Raw genomic sequence first — 20,256 nt, 5'->3', positions numbered from 1 at the left:
ATGGTGAGATAGTGGATTTATTTTCCTATAGTTCGCAGGGTTAGATAGAGTTTATCGTTGTGTAGTAAGGATAAGGTTCTTTCGGGACTCTTGGTAATTAGCTAAGTTATACTGATTTGCTGCTTATATTCTTTTATCAGGAATTTTAGTTGGTAGGAATAATTATATTGCGTGATATATAATTAGGTGGATTTACTAATTGAGTGCTGATGTATTTTCAGAAATATTTTTGCATAATCATCATTAGAGTCTGTTATTTTATACAGCTTGCAATCTATATCTATATTTCCATGACATAAATTTATTTTTATAATAAATAAGTTCCAGACAAACTCTGGTTTCATATTTTCCAATAAGATTACAACAGGACAAACCATGGGACTCTGTGTATGGTGTTAGTTTTCTCTCTAGGCACTAGTGCAGTGATCGCCTGACAGTTTTATGATCCCTAATTAGTTCTACAGGCCCCCATAGTCTGGCACCTCTCTCTCCCTCAGATAAGAATCTCTTCCTTCCTTCCCACCTCATTTCTGTTCTCTTTCTCTTCCTCTCTCTACCACTCCTCAACCCCACCTTGCGGGTCCTAGCATCCATGTCCCCTCACCATCTCTCTCACTTGAACCCTGAATCCTTTCTCCACTCCCCATGGTCTGGTATCTCTCTCTCTCTCTATGATCAAGCTTCTTTCTTACCCCTCTTTTGGGTCTGGGTTTCCTTCTCATCCCCTTTCCCCTGTACTTACTGATTCATCATCCATGTTCCCTCCCCTCTCCTCCTCTCCCTACAGGTTTAGCACCCATGTCCCTCCTGCCCCCACTTGCAGTCAAGCATCTATGTCCCCTCTTCTACCCCACCACTTGCAGTCCAAGATCCATATCCCTTCCTCTCCCTACTCCCACTAGCAGTCCAGGATTCATATCCCCTCCTCCTCCACCCCACTTGCCTAGCATCTACAATCCCACATTTCTCCTCCCCCCCCAAAAAAAAAAATTGTGGTCTAGTATCTATTCCCCCTCCCCGTGCAGGTCTGGCCTCTCTCCAACCGACTGACCCTTCACTCCGTGAGATTCAACATACCTATGGGCCTCCCAGAGCAGCAGAGACAGCGGGCCAGCAGAGGCAGCGCTGTGAACAGGCTGCCCGTGGACAGCTCTGCCAGGGCTTCCCTCTGCCATGTCATCCATCTACAAGAAGTGATGCAGCAGAGGGAAGTCCCGGAGGGGCCATCTGCAAGATGCCTGTTTGCAGTGCTGCCTCTGCTGGCCAGCTGCCACCACTGCTGCTTCTTTGGGAGGCTGTAGGCATGTTGGATCTCAAGGTTGCAGGGGATGGGGGGTGTTCGGAGAGAGAGAGAGACCAGACCTGCATGGGGGATGAGGAAAGGACAGGAACGGAAGGTTTGTGCAGAATTCTGCACAGCATGTGCAAATTCAGCATATATGGGGAATCCTGCGCAAATTCTGTGATGCAGTTGCATAGAATTATGCCAGGAGTATAAACTGCAAGTGCAAAACACTCAAATGGTGCCGAATAAAGTAAAAAGAGAAGACTAGTACAAAGTGCAATGGCTTAGTTTCAACTGATCAAATGTTGTACATGATTGCTACAATGAAGCTGAAAATGCACAGCACTGTGCAGGTGCAACAATGCGAAGTAATATGGAGAGTGAATGTGGCATGCATCAAAACCAACTCGGTCTAAAGTTTAGAGCAACAAACATCTTAAGGCTGTAGTAAAGTGAATCGGCACGTAAGAATAATTGATATGGAGAAACAAAGGCATGACTATGGCTGCACAGCTCAGAATAAAGAAACAGAACTGTACCTGGAACAAACTGAAGAAAAGCTCAAAAACAAAAAGGCCCGAAGTCAGCAGCGAATCTATGTAAAGAAGAGTGTATTAGATTGAGTAATGAAAATTACAGACAAAACAGCAGAATAGAAAAAGCTACGAAGAAAAACACTGGTGTCCTACTGTAGCAGTGTCTTCAATGAATGAATGCGTCAAAGAGTCAGCACATGTGCAAAAGCTGTAGAAGTTGGAAACATGATATAAATGAATATGCATGAGCCAGCATTATGGAGAGGAAAGGTCAAAGCCAATATAGGGGTTTAAAGACATCATAAAACCAATAGAAAAGGACAGATAACAGCATGCAAACTAAAATGAGATATGAAAAGAAGTAAAAATGACAAAAAAATATATAAGAAAAATAAAACCATTGTACCTCAAAAAGATATAGCGGAATTAGAAAAGGTAAAGAGAAGGGCAATGAAAATGATAAAAGAAATGGGACAACTTCCCTATGAGGAGAGGCTAAAGTGGCTAGGGCTCTTCAGCTTGGAGAAGAGACGGCTCAGGGGTAAGATGATAGAGGTCTATAAAATACTGAGTAGAGTGGAAAGGGTAGATGTGAATCGCTTGTTCACTCTTACTAAAAATACTACGACTAGGGGGCATGAGAATAAGCTACTAAGTAGTAGATTTAAAACAAACCGGAGAAAATATTTCTTCACACAATGAGTATTTAAACTCTGGAATTTGTTGCTGGAGAATGTGGTAAAATTAGTTAAACTAGCAGGGTTTTAAAATGGTTTGGATAAATTCCTAAAAGGGAAGTCCACAGGCCATTACCGTATTTTCGCGGATATAACGCGCGCGTTATACGTGATTTTACGTACCGCGCATACCCCTCGCGCGTTATATGCCTGAGCGCGGTATACAAAAGTTTTTAAACATAGTTCCCACCCCGCCCGACGCCCGATTCACCCCCCCAGCAGGACCGCTCGCACCCCCACCCCGAACGACCGCTCGCACGCGCTCCCACCCGCACCCGCATCCACGATCGGAGCAAGAGGGAGCCCAATCCCTCTTGCCCGGCCGACTCCCCGACGTCCGATACATCCCCCCCCCGGCAGGACCACTCGCACCCTCACCCCGAAGGACCGCCGACTCCCCAACAATATCGGGCCAGGAGGGAGCCCAAACCCTCCTGGCCACGGCGACCCCCTAACCCCACCCCGCACTACATTACGGGCAGGAGGGATCCCAGGCCCTCCTGCCCTCGACGCAAACCCCCCCCCCCCAACGACCGCCCCCCCCAAGAACCTCCGCCCGTCCCCCAGCCGACCCGCGACCCCCCTGGCCGACCCCCACGACACCCCCACCCGCCTTCCCCGTACTTTGTGTAGTTGGGCCAGAAGGGAGCCCAAACCCTCCTGGCCACGGCGACCCCCTAACCCCACCCCGCACTACATTACGGGCAGGAGGGATCCCAGGCCCTCCTGCCCTCGACGCAAACCCCCCTCCCTCCAACGACCGCCCCCCCCCCAAGAACCTCCGACCGACCCGCGACCCCCCTGGCCGACCCCCCCACCCCCCTTCCCCGTACCTTTGGAAGTTGGCCGGACAGACGGGAGCCAAACCCGCCTGTCCGGCAGGCAGCCAACGAAGGAATGAGGCCGGATTGGCCCATCCGTCCTAAAGCTCCGCCTACTGGTGGGGCCTAAGGCGCGTGGGCCAATCAGAATAGGCCCTGGAGCCTTAGGTCCCACCTGGGGGCGCGGCCTGAGGCACATGGGCCAAACCCGACCATGTGTCTCAGGCCGCGCCCCCAGGTGGGACCTAAGGCTCCAGGGCCTATTCTGATTGGCCCACGCGCCTTAGGCCCCACCAGTAGGCGGAGCTTTAGGACGGATGGGCCAATCCGGCCTCATTCCTTCGTTGGCTGCCTGCCGGACAGGCGGGTTTGGCTCCCGTCTGTCCGGCCAACTTCCAAAGGTACGGGGAAGGGGGGTGGGGGGGTCGGCCAGGGGGGTCGCGGGTCGGTCGGAGGTTCTTGGGGGGGGGCGGTCGTTGGAGGGAGGGGGGTTTGCGTCGAGGGCAGGAGGGCCTGGGATCCCTCCTGCCCGTAATGTAGTGCGGGGTGGGGTTAGGGGGTCGCCGTGGCCAGGAGGGTTTGGGCTCCCTTCTGGCCCAACTACACAAAGTACGGGGAAGGCGGGTGGGGGTGTCGTGGGGGTCGGCCAGGGGGGTCGCGGGTCGGCTGGGGGACGGGCGGAGGTTCTTGGGGGGGGGCGGTCGTTGGGGGGAGGGGGTTTGCGTCGAGGGCAGGAGGGCCTGGGATCCCTCCTGCCCGTAATGTAGTGCGGGGTGGGGTTAGGGGGTCGCCGTGGCCAGGAGGATTTGGGCTCCCTCCTGGCCCAATATTGTCGGGGAGTCGGCGGTCCTTCGGGGTGGGGGTGCGAGTGGTCCTGCCGAGGGGGGAGAAGAATCGGACGTCGAGGGGGGGCATCAGGCTTTCAGGATGGGGACAGGACTTCAAGGGGGGACAGGCAGACCTTCAAGGGGGGACAGGCAGACCTTCAAGGGGGGACAGGACTTCAAGGGGGACAGGCACGGAGAGGCGGGGCAGTGCACCGAAGGTCAGGGCGGGTGAACGGTGAGTCGGGGCAACCAGAGGAGAGTCGGGGCAGTGCACCGAAAGTCAGGGTGAGTCGGGGCAACCAGAGGAGAGTCGGGGCAGTGCACCGAAAGTCAGGGTGAGTCGGGGCAACCAGATGAGAGTCGGGGAGAGCGAAAGGAGAGTCGGGGTGGCCAGAGGAGAGTCGGGCAGCATGCGCGTTATATGCCTGAGCGCGGTATAGAAAAGTTTTTGTACATATCATCGTGATTTCTGCGCGCTATACCCCTGTGCGCGTTTTACAATGGTGCGCGTTATATCCGCGAAAATACGGTAATGAGATGGCTTGGGGAAAGCCACTGTTTATTCTTAGGATAAGGAGTATAAAATCTGTTTGATTACTTGGGATCTAGCTAGATACTTGGGGCTTGGGTTGGCTACTGTTGGAAACAGGATACTGGGCTTGATGGACCTTCGGTCTGTCCCAGTATGGCAATTCTTATGATCTTATGACCAATAATGCACACAAAAACAAATAAAAATGAGATCATGCTCCTAATGAATAAATAAGACCTTGAACAATGTATGAACATATACCAAAGGAACAAAGTCGAATTTGTACATATATGTAAAAAACAGGTAAAAGTTAGAGGCATCAATGAAACTGACAAACAAATTATACAATTCATCACTAAATTGAGCCTATATAGGATAACTTAAAAACAAATCACAATTCATTAGGCTGTAATAATATTGAAGCTTCCATGTGTGGTCAAGATGCAAAGATAAAACTGTAACCAATCTTAGAGAAAAATGCTATAATCTCTCCCAGAATTCAGACCTGAGGATTGGAGAGTATTAAGGTCATAAAAGATCTGTTCAGCGTATTTATTGAAAGCTTCGATACTGCTGCTAATGAATGGGAGAGTCAATTGAGAGGGGTTTACATGAGCTTCTGTTAAGGTGTTACAATACAGAGTTTGCATTTCCTGGGATATAATGTCTGTATCTCCACCTCTTGGATTTGATTTAATAATTTTGAAAATGAAAAACTGCAGATCATTTACTCCATACTTAGCATCTTCCCAGTGTGACACTAAAGGTGCTGAGATTTGTTTCTTAATGTTACTGCGATGTTCTATGATGCGTATTTTGATTAGTCTCTTTGTTTTGCCCACATAGACAAGTTTGCAAGGACATAATATGAAGCATATTGCAATTAGATGAATAATGTAAATCAGTGTCTCAAACTTTTTTAGCTCCAGGACACTAAATAGAGCAAATGTTTTTCGTGGCACGTTATAATTGAAATGATAAAATTGCAAAACCAACAAAAAATTAAATTTGAGAGTTATTTATTTAAAGTTCTTTAAGCAATGTATGGGTAATTGTAACAACGGTGAAACTAAAGTAGGCAGAACTGCTAATCAATGCAATGGATGTGCTTGTTTTTGAGTACAAATTAACTCAAAACGTGGCTTGATAGTCGACAAGCAAACTTTCAACATCCACCATCTCTCTTTTTTCGATTTAATTTCTGTCAGAGCTGAAAATCCAAGTTTGCAAAGATAAGAAAATCCAAATAATAAAGCCTTGATTGCTTTGTTGCTCAAGTTAGAATAACTACTGCATAAAAAATAAATCTAAAAGTTTTCAGGGACCAATCACATCAAAGAATGATGCTTATCTGGGCAGTTGTATCCTTAGGCACACAGAAGCTCATAACATTGACAGACTCTTGTGTACGCAACGTATATGTCATCTATTCTAGTGTATACTTATGAAAGGAATTTTTAAAAATAAAATAAAAATTCTGGAATCTTTCTTGGCTTACCTGGAATCTCTTTGGTACACACCACTATGCCAGGGCACACAGTTTAAGAGACACTGATTTAAATCATAGTATTTGTTTGTAGTGGGATGTATGAATCTGTCAGTTTCAAGGCTGAGGGGACACACTGTATGTCTGCCACATTTTTTATGACCAGTATATTCTGTTTAGGATGAAAGAGGAGATTGAACAGGTAATCTTGAAGGCACCAACTTCACCCTTAAATTTTTATCTCTTGTAAATGCTATCACAAGTGGGGGTTTTTTTTTTTTTTTAAAGCATTCATGGCCTTCCGATATCTTCCAATTAGCTCTGATAATTTTGTTGATATCTTTAGGTAAATGCGTACACCTCAAAATGCAGGTGAGTCTTTTTGGAAGACTGGAGAAGATCTGTCCTGTCTTTTGAACAGGCTTTATTATACCCAAACTGAGAAGATCCCTCTCTGCTGAAATCTCTCCACCAACTCGATTGCATTTCTCTCAAATTCTTGGGAATTTGTACAGATGTGTTTGATTTGTGTCATCTGCATTCATCTTGAATTTTAGATGAGGGTCTCTAGTGTTGAACCAATGATAGAATAAATCCAACTGTGCTTTGTTCCCTTTCCAAAGAAAAAGATGTCGTCAATGTAGCATTTATAAAACTATATACGCTTGAAAAGGATGATCTTGTAAATCGTTTCAAAGTTAGCTACAGTACATATAAATTTGCTAAGTCTGGTACCATGACGGCACCCGTTGCTGAGCCCATAATTTGCTGGTAGAATCTAATTTGGAAATCAAAGTAATTTTATATAAGTGCTATCGTAGCTAACGCAAAGATAAGGCGATAGGGAATTCTATAATCAAAATCTCTTTCATCAAGTGTGTTCTCTATTATTGCCAAAGTCTGTCTTTTACAAATATGTACAAATCTGACTTTGTTCAAATTCTTATTCATTCATTAGGAGCATGATCTCATTTTTCTTTGTAGTTCTTAGCATGCATTATTGGTCACTGTTTTATCTGGTGGTTTTATTTTTTCTCGTTTTTACCTCTAGTTTGCATGCTTTCTATCCTTTTCTATTGGTTTTATGTTGTCTTTAAACCCCTATATTGGCTTTGACTTTTTCTCCGCATAATGCTGGCTCATGCATACTCATCTACATCATGTTTCCTACTTCTATAACTTTTGCGCATGTGCCAACTCTTTAGCGCATTCATTCATTGAAGACACCGTTATGGTAGGAGACTGATGTTTTCTTTAGTTGGTTTTTTTTCTATTCTGCTGTGTTGTCTGTAATTTTCATTACTCGATATAATATACTCTTCTTTACATAGATTTGCTGCTGACTTCAAGCCTTTTTGTTTTTGAGCTTTTCTTCAGTTTGTTCCAGGTACAGTTCTGTTTCTTTATTCTAAGCTGTGCAGCCATAGTCATGCCTCTGTTTCTCCGTATCCATTATTCTTACATGCTGATTCACTTTACTGCAGCCTTAAGATGTTTGCTGCTCTAAACTTTAGACCAAGCTACTGTCAACTTTGATGCACACTGCATTCACTCTCCATTTCACTTTGCATCGCTGCAACTTGCACAGTGCTGTGCATTTTCAACTTCATTATGGCAATCATGCACAACAATCGATCGACTGAGACTAAACTACTGCACTTTGCACTTGTCTTCTCTTTTTATTTACTCAGCACCATTTGAGTGTTTTGCATTTGTAATTTAGATCATTATTTCTTCTGGCATGACACTATGAGTTGTTAACAGTTTTTTTTATGGTTGATTTTTTAAGTATCTGATTATGGATATGTGTTTGTTTCAGCGTGACTTTTTCTTTTAATGTAATGTTATTATGGTTTTTGCATTTTTAATTCAGATCATTATTCTTCCTGCCATGTTTCTCCAAGGTGTTATAGTCTTTTCAATATACATTATCTGAAATTTTCTTTTAATTTAATGCTTTTATACTTTTTGAATTTTTTTAAAATTGGAAAAAAAGTAAGTCTCCCCTGAACCAAAACGAGTGAGGAGAAGAGAGCCCTGACAAGCAAACCTAATAAATTTTTTTGTGTAAATGGGGAGTTCTCAGTCCCACAGCCCACAATGGGGAAACACCGCCCCTAATGCACAGCTGCCACAATCATACATCCAAACATCATAAGACATCCCCAAATGTGAATTTTTAAGCCATATCTTTGTCTTGTTTTTCATACAAGTGCCTTATATTTATTACATATTCTTGATTGATTGATCTTATATTCATTTTTTTAGTTTATTATATTGATTCACTGTGTATGTTTCTATATTTTGAATGCTTTTATGTTATATTTTAGTTTATTTGTTTGTTCCCTGAAGAAGGCAATACAGACGGCTGAAACTGGGATCCTAGTTGGGACTACAAATGGATACTGGTATACTGGGACCTCATAATATTGTTTATAAACAGACATTGATAAACTGGGACTTTACATTATTGATTATACACAAAGTTACTGTGGTTTTGGATGAGACATCTCACTTGCCTTTCACATATCAAGCAGTTTATGTGTTGGATCTAATTTTTATTCCTACAGATTTTGTTGAATAGAAGGATGTACAGATTGAATCACAGCTATGGATAGATCATTTACCATAGATACTCAAACATAAACTGAGATTTTTTGGGCCAAAAAAAAATGGGGTCTCTGCTAATATTTGGGTCATAAATGATGACAACATAGAAACATGATGGCAGATATAGCCAAATGACACATTCAGTCTGTCCATGCACAGTAACCATTTCCTCTTCCTCGCTCTAAAACAGTGGTTCCCAACCCTGTCCTGGAGGAACACCAGGCCAATTGGGTTTTCAGACTAGCCCTAATGAATATGCATGAAGCAAATTTGCATGCCTATCACTTCCATCATATGCAAATCTCTCTCATGCATATTCATTAGGGCTAGCCTGAAAACCCGATTGGCCTGGTGTTCCTCCAGGATAGGGTTGGGAATCACTGCTCTAAAAGATCCCACATGCCTATCCCAGGCTTTCTTGAATTCAGACAGTCTCTTGTCTCCACCACCTCTTCTAGGAGAGTTTTACAGAAAGATGGTAGATGCATGGAACAAAGTATTTCCTTAGATTACTCCTGAGCCTGTCACCTCTTAACTTCATCTTATGCCCTCTCATTCCAGAGCTTCCTTTCAAATGAAAGACTTGACTCATGTTCATTTTCATTACGTAGGTATTTAAACATCTCTATCATATCTCCCCTCTCCTGCCTTTCCTCCAAAGTACAGACTAAGATCTTTAAGTCTGTCCCCCATATGCCTTATGATGAAGACCACGCACAATTTTAGTAGCCTTCCTCTGGACCAACTCCATCATTTTTATATATTTTTGAAGGCGCGGCCTCCAGAATTGTACACAATATTCTAAATGAGGTCTCACCAAAGTCTTATACAGGGGCATCAATACCTCCTTTTTCCTACTGGCCATGCCTCTCCCTATGCACCCTAACATCCTTCTAGCTTTGGCCATCACCTTTTCAACCTGTTTGTCCACCTTAAGATCATTATATACAATCACATAAGTTCTTCATCCCTCCTAAACTGTATCGTTCCCTTGGGTTTTTGCAACCCAAATGCATGACCTTGAATTTCTTAGAATTAAATTTTAGCTGCCAAATTTCAGACCATTCTTCAAGCTTCACTAGGTCTTTCTTCATGTTATTCACACCATCCATGGAGTCTATTCTATTGCAGATTTTGGTATCATCCGCAAAGAGGCAAATCTTACCTGACAGCCCATCAGCAATATTGTTTATAAAAATGTTAAAAAGAACAAGCCCAAGAACAGAACCTTGAGGCATACCACTGGTAACATCCCTTTCCTCAGAGCGATCTCCATTGATCACTGCACTCTGTCGCCTTCCACTCAACCAGTTCTTAGCCCAGCCCATCACTTTGGGACCCATCCCAAGGGCTCTCAGTTTATTTATTAGATGTTGGTGTGGAACATTGTCAAAGGCTTTGCTAAAATCTAAATACACCACATCTAGCACATTTCCTCTATCAATTCTCTAGTCACCCAAAGAAATTGATCAGATTTGTTTGACAAGACCTACCCTCTAGTGAATCCATGTTGCCTCCGGTCCTGTAAGCCATAGGATTCCAGAAACATCACCGTTCTCTGTTCTAAAAGTGTTTCCATTAATTTGGTTACCACAGAAGTCAGACTTACCAGCCTATAATTCCCTACTTCTTCTTTACTTCCATTTTTGTGGAGAGGAACCACAACTGCCTTCTCCAATTCTCCAGTAACCACCCCAGAATCTAGAGACTAATTGAAAAGGTCAGTCAGCGGAGCCACCAGAATTTCCCTAAGTTACCTTCAGCACCCTCAGATGTACACCATCTGGCCCCATCGTTTTGTCTACCTCATGAACACAATCCTCTGAAAATTGATCAGGGTCTACCACTCCTCCATCCCTATTCATATTTGTCTTCTGCAGTCCTGCTCCCAGTGCTTCAGCCGTGAACACAGAACAGAAATATTTGTTAGGAAGAAGTGCAAAAATGGCATTGTGAGACTCAAAGGTGAAGGGGAGACATATGTAGAATCTGATAAAGAAAAGACTGAATTGCTTATCATTAATATATGTTAAAAAATGTCTTCTCTCCCCATTTTACTGTTATTTTTTCTTCCATTTGCATCTTTGCTTTCCTGACTATACAACCAGTCTCTTTTAACTTTTCCAGATATTTTTGCCTGTCTTCCTCTTTCTGTGATCTTTCATAGTTTATGAAAGCTACCTCTTATTCCTTACCTTCTCAGCTACTACTTTTGAGAACCAAAGTGGCCTTCTTTTCCTCTTACTTTTACTTACTTGCCTCAAAAAAGGGTTTGTTGCCCTTACAATTACTCCTTTCAGTTTTTCCCACTGCATTTCCACTCCTTCCAGATGTTACCATCCAGATAACATTTCCTTGACGTAAACTCCCATCCAAATAAAGTTGTTGGGTTATTTTTTTTTAAGGCTAGAACCTTTATTTTTGAATGAGTCCTCTCTATACCCATCTTAATATTAAACCGTATCATGCAGTGATCACTGGATGCCAGATGATCACACTTTCCTCATTTGTAAGCAATAAGTCTAGTATGACCCCATCCCGCAACAGTTCTCCTTGTAGAGAATCCAGGATCTCCCTACTTCTAGAAGATCCCGAAATAGGGATACCTCAATCAACATTCGGTATGTTAAAATCACCTATTAGTAAAACTTCCCCTTTTTAAAATATATTCTCTGTCCACTTCTTCCGTCTGTGAAGAAGGCCTGTATATCACACCAATGTAAATATATTCACCATTCCCTCTTTCCAACTTGATCCACAGTGCCTGTTCCTTGAAGTTTCAAGTTTATTTACATTTGATGTATCGCTTATTACAAATTTCTAAGCGATGTACAATTTAAAAACCAGCAGATTGTGGTAATACATACAATTTTACTAATTTGGACAGTTGACAAAACAAATTTAGACAAACATGATTGAGAAGGAAGGAAGGGGAAAGTTACAGTTGCATTATTTGTTAAAATTTACATAGAGGGGAGAGTACAATAGGTATAAATAAGGGGTATAAATAAGAAAAAAATAGGAGAAGAGAATCTTAAAAACATATGAGTTTATAAAAAAGATCATTTCATAAGTCAAATGCATCTTGAAACAAGTAAGTTTTTAACAGTTTTTTAAAAGAGACAAGATCTTTTTCATTTTTAATAAAGTTTGGGAGAGAGTTCCATAATGAGGGGACAACCACTGAAAACATATCTTTACGTCTAGTGCACTGCAGATCCTGCAATTGTGTGGCTTTAATATGATCTTTAACATATAACGCTACTCCCCCTCCTTTTCTTCCTACCCTGTCTTTCCTGAACTGATTATAGCCTGGTATAACTACATCCCAGTCATGGTCCTCCGTGAACCACATCTCTGTGATTGCCACTATGTCCAACTCATCTTCTTCCATCACAGCTTCTAGATCCAGAATCTTGTTTCCCATACTTCGAGCATTACTATATACTGCTTTCCAGACATTGCCCCTTTTCCCATCCGTGTAGAGGTATTCAGTGATTTACTTACCATAAGGTCTTATACTCACCCGGGGACTTTGATCACCCTGCCCCATCACTTCTTATTTAAAGCCCTCTTCAAAAGATTAGCCAACATGCTGCCGAAGACAGTTCTTCCCTTCTTTGGTAGATGCACACCATCCCTGCTCAGCAGCCCTTCGAAAATCATCCCATGGTTCAACTAGCCAAAACATTCGACAACACCATCCACGTAGCCACACATTCATCTCCAGGATGCGAGCTTCTCTGTCCCGGTCTTTACCCTCGACAGGGAGGATGGATGAGAATACCACCTGTGCATCCGACTGCTTCACCTTCTCTCCCAGAGCCACAGTGTCACTTTTGATACGTTCACAGGGGTACCTGGCAGTATCATTAATTCCAATATGGATGAGCAGCATCGGATAATAGTCATCAGGCTTCATGAGTCTCGGCAAGCTCTCTGTAACATCTTGGATTTTGGCATCAGGCAGACAGCATACCTCTCGTGACATCATGTCTGATCTGCAGATGGATGTTTCTGTACCCCTCAGAAGGGAGTTGCCAACTACCACTACCTTACATCTCCTAGTGGTCACGGATCCAGTAATTTTGGGAATTTCAAGCTTTGGTCCTTCCTCTCCTTGGGGTGCTCTCATCTCCTCCACTTCCATACCGGTTCTTCAGTTCAAGGGTGGGGGGAGTCATAGTACCAATCTTACAGTGTTCCATATCTGAGTCCAGCTGTGTTCCCTCAGCACAGCCTCTTCTTCCCCACTGCTGGAAATCTTTGACGCCTCATGAACCATTTCATCGATGTACCTCTCATTTTCATGGATGCTTCTCAATCTTGCCACCTCCTCTCTCAGTTCCTTTACTTCCTTTCATGAGGGATTCAAACTGAAGACAACTTGCACATGAAATCACTCCCTCTCCCTGGGTAAAATTTTCTGTTTGCACAGAGACAGAAGTTTTAACCTGAGCAGCAGCTTTTGTGATACGATGTTTCCAAGCCATACTGTGGTACAGAAGTAACATAGTAGATGACGGCAGATAAAGACCCGAATGGTCCATCCAGTCTGCCCAACCTACTTACACCTTGAAGAATAAAGAAAGGGCAGAAAAATCCTACCAAAGTAATGCCCTGCTCCTGGTTGGCTGAAGAGCCTATAAATCAAAAAGCTCTGTCTTGGGTTGGGTGAGGGAATTAAATTAACACTAGAGCCTTTCCTCAACAGTTATTTGTGTCCTAATCTGATATTATGCCCTGAAATTCAACCTAAAACACCAATCTAGACTAAAACATTGTTTTGTATTAAACACTAACAGAGGGAGGGTGGGTGGGCAGAGGCTGACAGTAGTTCACAGGTTGCTGTGAAAATTATCTTTAATGCTGAGCCTCTACAACCTCTCTCTTAGAACCAGGTTTACTTTGGGTTAGGCACTAGGCCAGCATTCCTCCCCTCAAGGGTCACCTGTGGAGTCTGATCTCTTAAGAAAGTCCTCACCCAGATATGGGATTACCAGCAAATCTTTTTTGTGTAGGTAAGCTGCCATGATTCCCCAACATTTGGATAACACCCTGAAAACTGAAATGAGTCTGAAAGATAGGGTTCTGTATTGCTAGGCATTTATATGCTCAGTAAAGCAAAGATATTTTTAATGATTCCAATGAAGTGAAATGCAAGTGCAAATGCATTTCATATCCAGCAATCTTCCTTAAATAGGGGAGAATAGTGAATAAGGTGTTAAAATGTTGATTCTTCTAGAAAAGCCACCATAGCACCACTGTTCTGGAAGTGTCACTATTAGTTTACAGAATGCTTAAGAGGAGAGGGCCTTTGTATGTACATAAGAAATCCCCTTCAACCTGTGCCACAGTGAGCGTGGTTTTTTAAGCATCCAGCTTATTTAAAGAGATACCAAAGGAAACTTCCAGAGCTTAAGACATAATTTTGTCTTTTAAGTTCTGGAAGTTAATGTTCTGTGACAAAGTACAATATTCCTTAACAAGCATGTTTACAATCCTAACATATCAGTGTCAAGGTTTTAAAAGAAATAAACCACATATAAATGCCTAATAGTTTTGATAATTGCTGTCACCCATCAGTTTATTTTTCAAAATATAAATAGGTCCAAAATAATTCAGAGAATTCAAAAACTGCCCGGAAAATGTACTGGATATATTTTTCCCCTGCTGAAAGCCCAACTCTTCTCCCTATACCCCCCCTTCAAAAAAGAAAACATTCAGTGCTTTGTGAAATAATTTGAGAAGAACATGTTAGAAAGAAAATATTGATCTGTAAAAGAAAAAAAAAAAATCAAAAGATTTTACCTGAGAAGGCAGAGGTCTAGGAGGCACAGCAGGAGGATAAGCAACAGTTCCAGATGGTTGCTGCCCTGTAGTGAAACAGATTTGTTTAAATTATATATAAGAGTAATATATGGCACTAGTACTCCAAGGACAGTATTAAAAGTCTTTTCCACAGTTAGAACAGTGCTTTATCCACTGAAATGGGGAAGGTGAAAGATGACCCAAGCTGCTGGGGTAGGGAGAGGAGGCATATATGAATGAGGACATTCACTTAAAGTCCTGTGCATGGTTCCTGCGGATACACTGAAACTTACTTTAAAACAGATGCAAATATATTTGCTAAAGTTCAGATCTCATTCTTCTGACTTGCTGTATTTTCATATGGAAACTCCACACAAGCTTTCTAGCCAGAAGATTCTCACTACACAGCCTCAAAGAATAGAAACTAATATTTCTCACTATAATGCAAACCATAGGTTATTTTCTACAAACTGAGATTGAACAATTTAGGGAAAGTGTACCCCCCCCCATTTTTGCCTCCTCATTCTCATTATTGCTCCTTATTCTAGACCAGAAGCATGACAACTTCCTCTGATCCTGAGAAATAAAGCTCTCTCAAGAGCATAAGGCTTACTTTACCCTCCTTTCCAAGACGTTATGAATACTATCTCCAGTATTTCCTCTGCCGAGGCTGATCGAAGGAGTTGGAAGCCAGTAAAGAACAGAAAGATAAGTATACCATGGACTTAGGGATTAAGGCCCATACGCACAAAACTCATGTGTTTAGCGATCGTCGCTAAAGCAGTTTAGCATTGAAGTAATGCATCTATTGATGCTCAAAAGAGCAAATCATATTCTTTCCGTGGTTTGTAGCCTCCTCCAATAATCATATGTACATAAATAATGAGTTTAAATGAGCACGCTGATGCCCACATGATGCACAAAATGAAGTGCTGATTTTTAATGCTCAAAGAAAAGGAGGGGGAGTCTCTTTATATGTTAAAGATCATATTAAAGCCACACAATTCCAGGATCTGTAGGCAAGGAACAGGCACTGTGGATCAATTTTGAAAGAGGGAATGGTATATTGGTGTGATATACAGGTCTCCTTCACAGACGGAAGAAGTGGACAGAGATTTTAATAGTAGATATTCAGAATATATCTAAAAAAGGGGAAGTTTTACTAATAGGTAATTTTAACATGCCAGATGTTGATTAGAGTATTCCTATTGCAGGGTCTTCTAGAAGTAGGGAGATCCTGGATTCTCTACAAGGAGAACTGTTCTAGCAGTTAGTAATGGAACCCACGCGGGAAGGGGTCATACTGGACTTAGTGCTTACAAATGGGGAAAGTGTTTCCGATGTTACAGTGGGTGATCATTTGGCATCCAGTGATCATTGCATGGTACAGTTTAATATTAAGAGAGGGTTCATTCAACAAAGCAAAGGTACTAGAATTTAAAAAAACTAACTTTTGGGAAATACATCAAGGAATTGTTGTCTGAATGGGAACGTCTGGAAGGAGTGGAAATACAGTGGGCAAAACTGAAAGGAATAATTGTAAGACTGACAAACCTTTCTGTGAGACAAGTAAGTAAAAGGAAAAGGAAAAGAAGGCCACTTTGGTTCTTAAAAGTAGTAGCTGAAAAGGTAAGGAATAAGAGGCTAGCTTTCATAAACTACAAAAGATCACAGAAAGAGGATGACAGGCAAAAATATCTGGAAAAGTTAAAATAGGCTGGTCGGGTAGTCAGGAAAGCAAAGATGCAAATGGAAGAAAAATAGCCAAAACAGTAAAACGGGGAGACAAGACATTTTCTAAAACATATATTAGTGATAGGAAGAAGTGCAAAAGTGGCATTGTGAGACTCAAAGGTGAAGGGAATAAATATGTAGAAGCTGATAAAGAAAAGACTGAATTTTTTAATGAATATTTCTGTTCTGTGTTCACGGCTGAAGCGCTGGGAGCAGGACCGCAGAGGACAAACATGAATAGGACTTCTTTAGGGAGGAGTCTAAGGAAGTCTCTGATTGGCTATTGTTTTGGCCAATCAGAGACTTCCTTAGGCTCAGCCCTTGGGAGGGGCCCGAGGTGCCTGAGCCAATCAGGGCCTTAGGCCCCTCCCCGTGCATCAGATGAGGCATTCCCGTGCAGGCCGGAGGACTTTTTGGGATTAATTTTACTTGCAATTGTATAATTAAATTAAATTTCTTAAGATCTGTATCTTTTGATCCAGATCATTTGGATAGACTTCTAAGTTCCAAGATTAATGAATAGCAATTTTGTAATATCAACTTGGTGATATAGATCAGTGTTTCACAACACGGTCCTGGAGTACCACCTTGCCAGTCAGGTTTTCAGGATAGCCACACTGAATATGCATAAACTTGATTTGCATACACTGCCTCCATTATATGCAAATTGTTTTCATGCATATTCAGTGGGATATCCTGAAAATCTGACTGGAAAGGGGGTACTCCAGGACTGAGTTGAGAAACACCGATTATAGATAATGCTGAGTCCTATTAAGATTGCTTCTTTTTCCTGCTCTCATTGAGAAAGAAAATTTTCTTTGATTAGTGCCTTGTTTCATATTAATAACTGGAGACTTGTAAGATAGAGCAGCAGTATTATTCCTTTTACTAGTATAATGTATCTCTTTTTTCCTTAAAAATATTGTGTTATTGCTCATTCTTTTTCTGTCTCAAGAATTTTTCTCTTGGAATTGTATCTTTAAATTCTTCTAAATAAAAAAGAAATATACCCCCAGACTCATTCTTTTCATATATTTTCTCTTTCGCAAGCATGTCTAATAGAATACAATGCACATAAAATTTTATTGTCTTACATTCTCTGTTATTTACCAACCTGCAGTAGCAGTAAAGGTCCTGTTCATATCTAAAGATGATGATCGGGAATGTGAGGCATGAGGTCTAGGAGGGGGTGGTGGTGGTGGTGGCGCAGTGGTATCAGGAGAGGTTCCTGAATGTGACCTGCAAAATAATTTTGTTCAATGAATTATTACTACTTATAATACACTGCTTACTGTATACATGAGTCAAATCTCAGGATTCTTTCCAAATTGATGTTGAGGGGAAAAAACTCCCTATCATTTTCAACAATCACTAACCTTTCCCGGGACACATTATTTCCAATTTGCTCTGGGTCGGAAGTGAATGAGTCTGAACTACTGTAACCATCTGCTGGAAAAAAGAAAAAATAATTATAAACTACCTGTACTCATCCACCCACTCACTCATTTGGTTTTAATTATGCAACAATGAATTGAATCAGACACAATCTATAAAGAAAACAAGGAAAAGTAAATACATTTCACTGTGAACCACCTTTACCTGGTTCAAAGCCTGTATGGTGAACTATAGTTTTACAACATTAAATATGCCATAATTATGAGAAAAGTAGTCTAGCGGGAAATTCGTATAACTATGCACACTGAGCATAATTCCTTTAATAGCATCTGGGTGCTTTGATCCCATTATAGAATTCTAGCTAAGTCTCATCAGTGTGCCCACATTTAGGCATGTCCACTTAGGCCAGGTCAATAAGCAGGCGTAAAAGGGCTATTTTCAAACAAAAGTTGTCCAAAGGAAAAAACACACACACACACACAACCCCAACCCCCAACCCCCCCCAAGCCATTGGGATGTCTGTCAGCCAGACATCCCAGCAAAACAGTGGGGCAGCCTAGGGTGCACTACAGTGAAATTCACATAAGTTCCCAGGTATACATCTACTACTACTACTATTTATTATTTCTATATTGCTACCAGATTCATGCAGCGCTGTATGTAAGAGACAGTTCCTACTCAAAAGAGCGCATCTGTCAGTTGCTTTCTCCAAGACTGATCAGGTGTAATTATGGCAGACCTCCGCAAACTCATTTGCACAATTCGGAGAACCACCTGATGCCCCTCGGATTCCAACAGGGTCCTGATCCACCAGTCGTTAGATAAAGGTGGACCAAAACTCCTAGGGTTCAGATGAGCTGCCATCACCATCACCTTGGTGAAGGTCCTGGGCACCATCGTCAGACTGAAGGGCAGTACCGCAAACTGGTAATTCTGCTGCAGAACATGGAATTGAAAGTATCTCCTATGTTCCGGAATGATGGGAATATGGAGAAAGGCCTCTGTCAGGTACAGAGAAGCGAAGAATTCTCCCAGGCCCACAAAGGCAATCACCGAGCATACCATTTCCATCCTGAAACGAAGAATCTTGAGGGCTGTATTAACTGCTTTGAGGTCTGGGATCGGCCTCCAGTCTTCGGAGCCTCTCTCTGGCACGATGAAGTATATTGAGTATCCGCTGTCACGCTCCAGAACGAGCTCTATGGCTGCAATGTCAAGCAACCTCTGGACGGTGGCTTTCTCCCGGGCCTCCTTTCCAGCCTCCCCACTGGGGAGTCCAGAAAAAAAATTCTGCCAGTGGCTAATGAAACTCGAGCTTGTAGCCATCCTGAAGAACGTTCAAGAGCCAACTGTCTTGAGGTAATGGCCATCTATTCTGCCAGAAAAGCCGGGAGCTTCCTCCTAATCTGCAGAAAAGAAGCCACAGGCCCGGCATCAGAACTGCTTCTTAGAGGTTGCAGCTGGACGGTTGGTGCCAGGAACTACTAAACCTTTGGCTGAATGAGAAGAACACTGCCCTGAGGAGCCCACAAAGAACCAACAGGAACATTTGAAAGGACAAAAGCAGGGATGCCCCGATCCCCTGGGAGATCAGGGCCTATTATCCGATGGATCCACAACATCCTACGCGCTGAGATGGAGTGCGCCGACAGTTTGCTAAACATTCTGAATATGTCCACCATATAATCCACCCCAGAGATCAAAAAGGCAAGATCTTGGATCACAATAATGTCCGGATCATGATGGAGCTTCAAATGACAAGTTCTGGCCATAAAAGAAGAGGCCGCCACTTCCTTCAGCCCAGCAGCAACTGAGTCAGAGAGGCACTTATGGACAAAGTCCACTTTGTAGTCCTAAGTGGCTTTCAGCACTACCCCCCCATTACTGGGGAGAGAAGCGTGCTTAGTGACCTACACCACTGAGGAATCAACTTTTGGGAATGCAAAGTGTTAGTTAAAGGTGTCCGCCATTGGGCAGCGCCTGGACATGGCTCTTACACTTTTTAAGGGAACCTCAGGCATCTCCCAAGTGTCCGTGAGCATCTGAACAATGTCCAGATGATCAGGAAAAGTGGCAGACTGTGATTTCTTGCTAGTCATAAGAAAGCACTCTGCAGGAGCAGAGTGACCAACCTACAACTTCAACTCCTGGAGGGACTCGGAGATAAAATCCACCAGGGTCAAAGGTTTGAAAAATCTCCACACCATGGGATTCTCATCAAGATTCGGGGTCTCATCCAATCTGAATCCTGGAGATCCGCAAGCGCAGCAACATCCCCTGTGATAGTAGTGCTAGCCTGCAAGAACAAAGGCATGGTCAAAGCGTCCAGATTATCCGCATCATCAGCCGGTGAAAAAAACATGGGACACCTCAGGGAGACTGGGTCTGAGACCCATGTCTTGGGAAAGAGGAAGGTGCCTTTTTCTTTGCCAAATAAGTCTGAGACATTATGTTAATAAATGCCAGGAAAACCTGTCCTCCG

At 42.7% G+C, this 20,256-nt stretch overlaps 1 protein-coding gene across 9 annotated transcripts in view; it reads right to left on the bottom strand.

The window, feature by feature from the left end:
- Positions 1-20,256, bottom strand: part of REPS1 (RALBP1 associated Eps domain containing 1) — a 234,711-nt gene that overhangs the window by 61,528 nt on the left and 152,927 nt on the right. For 6 of the 9 annotated variants that reach the window (XM_033938631.1, XM_033938627.1, XM_033938633.1 and 3 more), the window contains 3 exons: positions 17,756-17,828; positions 17,494-17,618; positions 14,646-14,710 (listed from right to left, as the gene is read on the bottom strand). In XM_033938631.1, the coding sequence (XP_033794522.1) occupies positions 14,646-14,710; positions 17,494-17,618; positions 17,756-17,828 (263 nt within the window). The remainder of the gene's footprint in view (positions 1-14,645; positions 14,711-17,493; positions 17,619-17,755; positions 17,829-20,256) is intronic. The other 3 variants (XM_033938628.1, XM_033938630.1, XM_033938635.1) reach the window with 1 other exon arrangement.

The sequence above is a fragment of the Geotrypetes seraphini genome, chromosome 3, assembly GCF_902459505.1.
Source record: "Geotrypetes seraphini chromosome 3, aGeoSer1.1, whole genome shotgun sequence".
In the NCBI taxonomy this organism is placed as follows: domain Eukaryota; kingdom Metazoa; phylum Chordata; class Amphibia; order Gymnophiona; family Dermophiidae; genus Geotrypetes; species Geotrypetes seraphini.
The sequence above is the reverse complement of the archived record's forward strand: the minus strand, read 5'-3'. Positions and strand labels throughout refer to the sequence as shown.